At 32.7% G+C, this 10,054-nt stretch overlaps 1 protein-coding gene across 1 annotated transcript; it reads left to right on the plus strand.

The window, feature by feature from the left end:
• Positions 1 to 5,454: 5,454 nt before the first annotated feature.
• LOC109218991 lies at positions 5,455 to 8,213 on the plus strand. Its single transcript, XM_019383391.1, has 5 exons — positions 5,455 to 6,230; positions 6,690 to 6,742; positions 7,007 to 7,256; positions 7,346 to 7,501; positions 7,661 to 8,213. Exons 1-5 carry the CDS (start codon positions 5,455 to 5,457, stop codon positions 8,211 to 8,213), a joined length of 1,788 nt encoding a protein of 595 aa, XP_019238936.1.
• Positions 8,214 to 10,054: the final 1,841 nt, after the last annotated feature.

Genomic DNA, 10,054 nt, shown 5'->3' on the forward strand with positions numbered 1-10,054 from the left:
GAGAGAGAGATCCTGCAGACGCGGATGTAAAATTCATGTTTTCTGGTACAACAAGTTGTATCTGCAATGTGCCTGAGTGGCTAACAAAACAGATTGCGCTTCGGATGAAAGGGAGTATCCATTTGTCTCGTGGACAAAAGCAAAGAACTTGCCATCGGCTCGGTGCTTTTTCCTAAGCAAAGCAGAAGCTAATGACTTACGTGGAGAAGCAACAAGTAGCTCTCGTGCGAGTCCTGACGAAATTGATCTATTAGTAAGCTTCTTTGATATCTTTTTTCGCGTTGTGCAGGAAAAAGACGACTATGTGGTCGCACATAGCTATTACATCAGATAAATTCACATGTAATCGCGGGTGATAGATGACGGGAAAGTAAAACAAGGTTCTCATTTCTCAATCTGTTGACATAAACTACGCCCGATCGGAAATTTTTGCACGTATGGAATCAACTACCAAAGATTACACATGGGAAGCCTGTGAATATGTGGGCAACAGTCTCAACTTCTCTCATGCGTCCTAAGGATGAAACAAGATTGAGAAAACCCTGAAAATTATGGCTATAATAGAAAATACCAACTAGAAAGAAGGTTACACTTTGTGAAACCCTTATTATTTTTGGATGCTAATTTCTGTTCATCTGTTTTTAGTATAGTAATAGTATAAATATGTCATAATTATAATTATAAAAAATTCTCTACCAACTTCACTCTTGTTCACCTCACTCCTAAATCATAGTTAGCTTCAACTGATATCATCAGTTGAGCCATGGGAATCAGAACGAAGCTTCATTTAAGGAAATATGTGCTAAACCTCATACTCTTTGGGTGTTGCGGTCGATTTCCTAAAACCTTGCGGGTAAACACGGGATTCTTCGTCCATCGCGGTGCCCCAGTAGATAAATTCAACCCTGATAGGTCAGCGTCGAACGTCGTGGTTGAGCCATCAAAAGCTTGCATTATGGTAGGCTGCGTTGCGTACATCATACTCTCTTAGAATAACGTCCCTTTCTGAACCCTGTGTAAACAACGTCCTTCGTCCATCGGTCTGCCCGACAATTAATATCTTTGTGGGACCTAGTGCCTATATGTTTCATTATTTACCCCATAAATATGGTCAAAAGATTGACACAATAGGGATTGTGATTTAATTCTTTGGTCAGAAAGTTCGGTACATCTGTTTTATGTATGTCTCATTTTATTACAAGACAAATTCAACATAATGTAGAAACAAGAATCCATTGTTAGTGGTAAGTGGGTAACTTGAAGGAAACAAAGGACATGTTATGTCCACTCCTATATTCAACCCAATCAACCTCATTTGGACGCCTACTTAGTACACTAATAACACGTGAAAATGCCCCGTGGAATACAAAACGTAATTAGAATAGCTAGGTACCAATATGATGGACAACCTTACTCAAAGAATGTTAGATTTTGTGTCACTTTTGAAGACAATTTGTAGAATCCGATAGCTTTGAACCTGGTACATATGGGACCCATAATTGTTGGATATTTCCGAATAGATTAATATGAGTCATAATCCAAGCAAGATATGATTTGCACAATTTAGACCGGTTTGATGGTTGATGGGTGTCCCTGGAGAAGTTTCTAAAAGGGTCAGCCGGGTGCACAAGGCATGTCGTGTATGTCACACGCAAGGTCGGGGGAAGGACCGTCAGAGGCGGAGCCGAGACTTGAAGCTTGTGGGTTTAAAATCTTATGTTCGTTATGTAACGGAGTCTAATTAACAATTTTACATATTCAATGAATTTTATTAAGACAAATGAATTTAGATCAAAAGATAATTGGGTTCGGCCGAACCCACCAAGTCCTATCTCAGCCCCTCGCTCCTAAGGACGTAACCCCAAGGGTGTGATGTAAAGTCCTTACCTTAATGCAAGCAGAGTGACTATTCACACGCTCCCCAAATACTCTGACCTAGTTGGTATATACGACAACTTTTACCTAGCTCCAAAAGCCGCCCTTCCCGAACGGCAGCCCGGTGCATCAAGGGCATCAATGTGTTCATGCAGGTCAAGGGGAAGGGCCGTACCCCTAAAGGGTGTGATGTAGTCAGCCTACCTTAATGCAAACATTAGTAACCTATAGGTTAAATGGAAACAACTTTACCGGTTGCTCGGAGTTCCCTTCGATAAGAGAGTCTACCAATACCTAAAGATGATAGTGATTTTGTGAAGGGGAAGAGAGGGGAAGGAAACCAACATTATTGAGTAGGGGGTTCACGTGGTTGAGTGTTCGACATGAGAAAGAGAAAGCAACTAATTAATGAAGTCTATATAAGCAAATGAAACAAAACAAAACAATAATGGTACATGATATATATATATATATATATATATAGTATATTTGTCAAAACGTTGTTTGTGAGTATACAATAATGGGGTCTTCTGGTGTGGGAAGTGCCGAGTGAAAAAGTAGCAAAAATTGGGGGCATTAAAAGTTGACAAGGATAGTATATATAATGCTTTTCTTCATGATGATCCGTAACGGCATTATTGCCAAAACACCTTGTAGCAACTGGACATCATCTGCACTATTGATGTTGTCATACATACTTGAATAATGTAAAATAAACATCAACTTTGTAACATGTTTGGCCAAGCTTCTAAAATCAACTTATTTTGAGAAGTATTTTTTCTCTAAAATAATTTTCAAAAAGTACTTTTGATGATAAACAGTTTGTGTTTGCCTAATTACATTTGAAAAGCTTCTGTGAGCAGTATTATAGCCTGTTGGACGCCAAGCTTTTAAAATCAGCTTATTTTCGAGAAGTGCTTTTCTCAAAAGTACTTTTCAAAAACCTATTTTTGGTGAAAAGCAGTTTGTGTTCGACTAATTAATTTTTTGAAAAGCACTTTTGAGTGTAAATTAGAGCCCGTTTGGATGGGCTTGTGTAAGTGATTTTTTAAGCCAAAACCCTTAAGTAGGAATTCTAGCTTTTGGTTTTTGACTTATTTTTGTCAGTTAGCTTGAAAAATAAGTTGCTTAAAAGCAACTTTTTTACTTTTATTCAAACCCTATAAAATGGCTTAAAAGCACTTAAAATAAGCCATCCGAACGGGCCTTAGTGTTTTGGGCCAAGCTTTTGAAGAACTGTTTCTAAGTGTATTTTCTCAAAAATGCTTTTGAGAATATAGCTATTTTTTTCTGTTTCTCCTCAAAAGCACTTTTTTACATCTAAAAGCTTGGTCAAATACCGTCAATTTTTGGGTGGTGCCAAAATTCAAAAATGGCCATTTTTCGCCTGGTCAATCAAATGTGTCCACATAATCACCGGTCAACGATATTTAGCCACTAATTTAGTGCGGTAACATTTTGTTGACTAAAATACCCCCTGCTTTTTATTAATTACCGCGACTTCACCTTAAATTCTTCTTTTAGCAAAACTTAACAAAAATCTTCCGGGCATTAAAAATTTCAAATCGAGTTATTAGGAAAATTTTCGCCGTCAATCTGTAAATCGAAATATTAGCAAAATCTTCGCGTATTTGCAAATCGACAGTGTTAGCAAAATCGTTCTGCGTCAATCTGCAAATCGAAGTTTTAGCAAAAATTTCCGTGTCAATCGTCTGCAAATTGAAGTAAGTTTCTATCTAAAATTTGTCTGATTATTTAAATTTCTTCTACGATCAAGAAATTCAAACCATAAAATTCAAAGTATCAGTAAAAAATTTAATTTTTTTCCAATTTTGATTTGTTTTAATGCTTAATCTGTGTTATTGTCTAATTTTCTCAATGTAAACATAGCGCCATAGATATATTTTGTTAGACCGTTTCTAAATTAATATCTAAAGCGAAGTCTTTTCCAGCTTATTTATACTGGAAATCTCATAAAACAAGCATTATAATTCACTTTGAAGTATGTTTCGTTAATGTAGATATTATAGTTATATATAATTGAGTTTTGTTTGAATGCAGTATATTTTTTAGGGACATCACGTGTGTGTAGCTTTTCCTCCAATATGTTATACTGGATAAGTTCTAACACTAAGAATATAATTGAGTTTTGTTTGAATCCGGAATATTTTACGGGACGTCACCTGTGTGTAAGCTTATCTCCAGTATGTTAAACTGAATAAGTTCTAAGACAAGAATATAATTGAGTTTTTGTTTAATCCAGTATATTTCACGGGACATCTCCTGTGTGTAAGCTTATTCTCCGTATGTTATACTGGATAATTTTAAGACTAGAATATATTGAGTTTTGATAAGAATCCAGTATATTTTACGAGACAATCACTCTGGTTAAGAGCTTATTCTCCAATAAGTTATACTGGATAAGTTATAAGACTAGAATATAATTGAATTTTGTTTGAATCCAGAATATTTTACGGGACGTCACCTGGTGTAATATTTTATATTATACTGGATAAGTTCTAATGACTTAGAATATAATTGAGTTTTGTTTGAATCCAGTATATTTTACGGGACATTACTGTGTGTTAGCTTATTCTCCAGTATTGTTATACTGGTAAGGTTCTCATAAACTAGAATATAATTGAGTTTTAATATCAATCCAGTATATTTTACAGGAAATCACCTGTGTTTCAAAATTTTCTCCAGTATGTTATATCTGGACGAGTTCTATTTAGAGTAGAATATAGTTGAGTTTCTATTTAGACTAGAATATAATTTTACTGGACCTTTCCAGCTTATTATATTGGAAATCTCATAAAAAAATGTATTGTAATTCACTTGAAGTATGTTTCGTTAATGTAGATATTATGTTATAATATAGTTGAGTTTTATTTCAATCCAGAATAATTTTAAAGTACGTCACCTGCTTGGTGTATATTTTTTCTCCCAGTATGTTATACTGGAACGAATTCTGTTTTCCAGACTAGATTATAATTGAGTTTTGTTTAATCCTGTATAATTTTACGGGACATCGCCTGTGTCTAAGCTTTTTCTCCAGTATGTTATACTGGATAAGTTCTAAGACTAGAATATAATTGAGTTTTGTTTTAATCCAGTATATTTTACGGGACATCACCTGTATGTAAGCTTATTCTCCAGTATATTATACTGGATGAATATTATATTTTTAAACAGTATAATTTCTAGATATCTAATTATTTGGGTTCATTAAATACAGGATGCATACAAATTTCTTGATTATTGCGTTCGATGGCAAATGGACAGCAGATTACAAGTACTTGGATCATAAAACGAAGACTCCTCCTGATAAATGATGGGACTTCATTTGAAGAATTCCTTAGAAAATTTTTTTGAAGTTATAGAGCTTGACACAAAAAGTTTCAAGCAAATGTATGGCTTAATATCAACCTAGGTACTTCTAAGGGAATAGAAGTGACAAAAGATGAAGATCTTATTATGTGTATGATTCTTTTAAAAAATGATCCATACTATAAAGATTCGAAATTTGTTGTTGAAATATCAGAAAAACCAGATCAACAACTAGAAGGTAATGCAATAATGGAAATTGATAATCAACAGTTATTGCACAGAAACACATATGGTCCGGAAGAGCAAGTATTGCTGATATCTCAAGTTGAAGAAGAGCAGGAGAATCCAATTTATGATATTACAATGGAAAAAGAAATTGTAATTCCTGTGGAAGATCAGCACATTGAATCACTACAAAGTATTGAAGGAAGAAAAAGGAAAGAAAAAGGAAACGCAAAAGAATCTCCATCAATAATATTAAAGGAAAATGCATCACTGGATGATGTAAAACTTGGTTCTGTTTTTCAAGATAAAAATGCCATGATTAGATGTTTTTGCTTAGCAGCTATAAAGGAGCATTTTGAGTTCTATGTTAACAGGTCAAGTAACACGAGATACTCTTTGGTATGTACTGATGAAAAGTGTACTTGGACTGTTCGAGGTTCAAGAATTAAGGAATCAACACTTTTTAAAATAGTTAAATTTCAGAGAACACATGAGTGCTCAGTTGATATTCGAAAATCAGATCAAAGGCAAGCAACTTCAAATGTGATTAGAGATTACGTGATTGACAACTTAAGAGACATAGCTACTGAGGTAAAACCTAAGTTTGTCATTTTAGAGATGAAAAGAGCACATGGAATTGATGTTGGTTATGGAAAAGCATGGCATGCTATTCAAAAGGGGTTATCTTTGTTAAGAGGAACAACTAAACAGAATTATGAGCAGCTGCCATCATATTTGTATATGATGGAACAAAAAAATCCAGGATCATATACAAATATTGTGAGAGATGAAGAAAACAGGTAAATTTCTTATTTATGATAAGCTTTCTTTCCTGTAAATTATACTGGGTGAGTTCTGTTCAATCTATTGTATTTTATTTTGTCCAGTATATTATACAGGATGTTAGTGGTTGTTGTCCAGTATATTTTACAGGATGTGTGTATTGTATAAGCTTTCTTTCCTGTAAATTATACTGGATGAGTTCTTTTTATTTATTACTTTTTTTGAGTGATTTTTTATGTCCATTATTAAATACGGGACATAGTGGTTTAACAGTATATAACTCCAGTTTAATATACAGAAAACAAAATTTTAAGTTATGTATTTCAATTTTATTTCATTTTGTCCAGTATATTAAATAGGAAGTTAGTGTTTGTCTTCCGGTATATTTTACAGGACGTGTGTATTGTAAAAGCTTTCTTTCCTGTAAATTATACTGGGTGACTTCTCTTCAATCTATTGTATTTGATTTTGTACAGTATATTATACAGGATGTTAGTGGTTGTCATCCAGTATATTTTACAGGATATCTGTATTTTATAAGCTTTCTGTCCTGTATAATATACTGGGTGAGTTCTGTTCAACCTAAAATTTTGTATTTTTAGTTTATTTTGTCTAGTATATTATACTGGATGTTAATGGAACTCCAGTATGTTATACTCAAAGAATATTATAAAATAGTTAATTTTTGTTTGATGCCCGTAAATTTTACAGGACGTGTGGCTTGTATGAGCTTTATCTCCAGTATATTATACTGTGTAAGTTAACTGAATTTTATTTACTTTTCTTTTTACAGGTTTGTTTACATGTTTTTTTATGTATGGGGCATTAATTTCTGGGTGGAAATATTGTAGACCACTGATTGCTGTTGATGGAACATTTTTAAAAAATAAATATAGAGGTGTTGTATTAGTGACTGTTACCAAAGATGCAAATAACCAGATTTTTCCTATAGCTTTTGGAGTAGTGGATAAAGAGAATAATGAATCATATGAATGGTATTTCAGGGAATTAAGAAAAGCAATTGGGATTCGTAATGATTTAATGTTCTTGTCAGATCAACACAAGGCTATTGCAAATGGAATTGCAAAGGTTTTCCCTGAGTGCTACCATGGAATTTGCATCTATCATTTAGAAAAGAATCTGAAGCAAAGAAGAGTGAGAAACACTGTGATCTCTTTCAAAGTGCTGCAAGAGTATACCTTCAATCAGAATTTGATGACTTCATGTCCCAAATAGCTGTTGTTGATAAGAAAACTTTTAATTATTTGATGGAGGAACCGCCAGGAAGGTGGGCTCGTTCACATTGTCCCAGAAGAAGATATGATATGTTAACAACAAATATTGTTGAGTCAATGAATAATGTTTTAAGACGTTCAAGAGAATTGCCAATTTTAACAATGATGGATTTCATACAAGAAAAATTGCAAAGCTGATTCTATGAAAGAAGGACACTTGCAGAAGGAATATTCCGTGATATATCAAATTGGGCAGAAGCAACATTGGAAGCAAAAATTCAACCAGCTTTTACATTTAGAGTATTGCCCACTGATAGACTCAAATTCAATGTCAAAGAAGGTGGTATGGAATTTATTGTTGATCTAGACAAAAGAACATGTGATTGTTCTGAATTTCAGCTAGATGAGATGCCATGTGAACATGCAATTGCTGCAATTGAGAGTATACATCAAAAGAAATCGGCCTTTTGCTCAGCCTATTTTTCAAGGGACTTTTGGTTGAAAACGTATGAAGGGCAAGTAAATTTTGTAGGTGATGCAACAACATGGGTTATACCAGACACTATTAAATTAGAAATCACTAAGCCTCCAGATGCCAAAGTACTGCTAGGAAGAAGACAGAAGAATCGACATGTTTCCGGTACAGAATTCAAGAAGGAACCAAGATGTAGTCGTTGCAAAAAATATGGGCATACCAGAACAAATTGCACAAATTCTGCTGTAGTTCATCCTTATGCAAGAAAATATAGGAAAAAAAATGATTGAATATATACAATAAAGTTGCATTGGTTGATATAATCCCGAATAATATATATATTCAATATTCTTGTTTTTCAAAATATTAATACTGTGTATTTTTTTTTGCTTCTTAATTTGCTTACAAAAAAACCACTATGTCGTAAAAACATAGTGGTTTTACGACATATAACTCCAGTGTATTATAAAGGAAACAAAATATTAAATTATGTAATTCCACTTACTTTCATTTTGTCCAGTATATTATACTTGATGTTAGTGGTTATCCTCTAGTAAATTTTGTTTGATTCCAGTAAATTTCACGGAACATGTGCCTTGTATAAGCTCTATCTCCAGTATATTATACTAGGTGAGTTCTTTATTATTAGTCATTTTTTTTAGTGATTTTTCATATCCAGTATTAAATACGGGGTTTACTGCTTTAACAATATATTACTCCAGTGTAACATACAGGAAACAAAAATTGGATGAATATAGGATAAAAAAATCTGCATTATTCTATTCCAGTAGTAATTATAGGATATAGTGGTTTTACAATATAACACTCCACCAAATTATTTTTCACTTCTCCATTATAATATACTAGATTATATTCCTTCATGAGTAGCGATTCCAGCATGTACTATAGCAGGTAATAAAAATTGGATGAGTATAGGATAAAAAAATCTGCATTATTTCATTCCAGTAGTAATTACAGGATATAGTGGTTTTACAATATAACACTCCACCAAATTATACAGGAAACTAAAAATTAAATTATTTAATTTCAGTAAATTGTTCTAATTACAAAATTTCCAGTATTTTCCACTTCTCCATTATAATATACTGGATTATATTCCTTCATGAGTAGCGATTCCAGCATATAATATATGAGGTAATAAAAATTGGATGAATATAGGATAAAAAAATGAGCAATATTCATTTCCAGTAACAATTACAGGATATAGTGGTTGTATAATATAAAATTCCAGTAAATTATACAGGACACTAAATATTAAATTATTTAATTCCAGCAAATTGTTTTGGATACCAAGTTTCCACTATTTTCCACTTCTTCATTATTATATTCTGTATTATATTCCTTCATGAGTAGCGATTCCAGCATGTACTATAGGAGGTAATAAAAATTGGATGAATATAGGATAAAAAAATCTGCATTATTCGATTCCAGTAGTAATTACAGGATATAGTGGTTATACAATATAACACTCCAGCAAATTATACAGGAAACTAAAAATTAGATTATTTAATTCAAGCAAATTGTTCTAATTACCAAATTTCAACTATTTTCCACTTCTCCATTATAATATACTAGATTATATTCCTACATGAGTAGCAATTCCAGCATGTACTATAGCAGGTAATAAAAATTGGATGAGTACAGGATAAAAAAATCTGCATTATTTCATTCCAGTAGTAATTACAGGATATAGTGATTTTACAATATAAAACTCCAGTATAATATACAGGAAATGAAATATAAATTATTTAATTTCAGTAAATTGTTCTAATTACAAAATTTCCAGTATTTTCCACTTTTCCATTATAATATACTGGATTATATTCCTTCATGAGTAGTGATTCCAGCATATAATATACGAGGTAATAAAAATATGATGAATATAGGATAGAAAAATGAACAATATTCATTTCTAGTAACAATTACAGGATATAGTGTTTGTACAATATAAAACTCCAGTAAATTGTACAGGACACTAAATATTAAATTATTTAATTCCAGCAAACTGTTCTGGATACCAAGTTTCCACTATTTTCCACTTCTTCATTATTATATTCTGTATTATATTCCTTCATGAGTAGCGATTCCAGCATGTACTATAGGAGGTAAT

This window comes from Nicotiana attenuata, unplaced genomic scaffold (genome assembly GCF_001879085.1).
Source record: "Nicotiana attenuata strain UT unplaced genomic scaffold, NIATTr2, whole genome shotgun sequence".
Taxonomy (NCBI): domain Eukaryota; kingdom Viridiplantae; phylum Streptophyta; class Magnoliopsida; order Solanales; family Solanaceae; genus Nicotiana; species Nicotiana attenuata.

Bases quoted from the DNA above. Each gene is read 5' to 3' on its own strand.
- LOC109218991 (XM_019383391.1), top strand. From the start codon at position 5,455: ATGGAAATTGATAATCAACAGTTATTGCACAGAAACACATATGGTCCG. The intron at 6,743-7,006 runs GTATTTTATAAG...TTCTTTTTACAG, and splicing joins GTATATTTTACAGGATATCT to GTTTGTTTACATGTTTTTTT. The intron at 7,502-7,660 runs GTGGGCTCGTTC...CTATGAAAGAAG, and splicing joins ATGGAGGAACCGCCAGGAAG to GACACTTGCAGAAGGAATAT.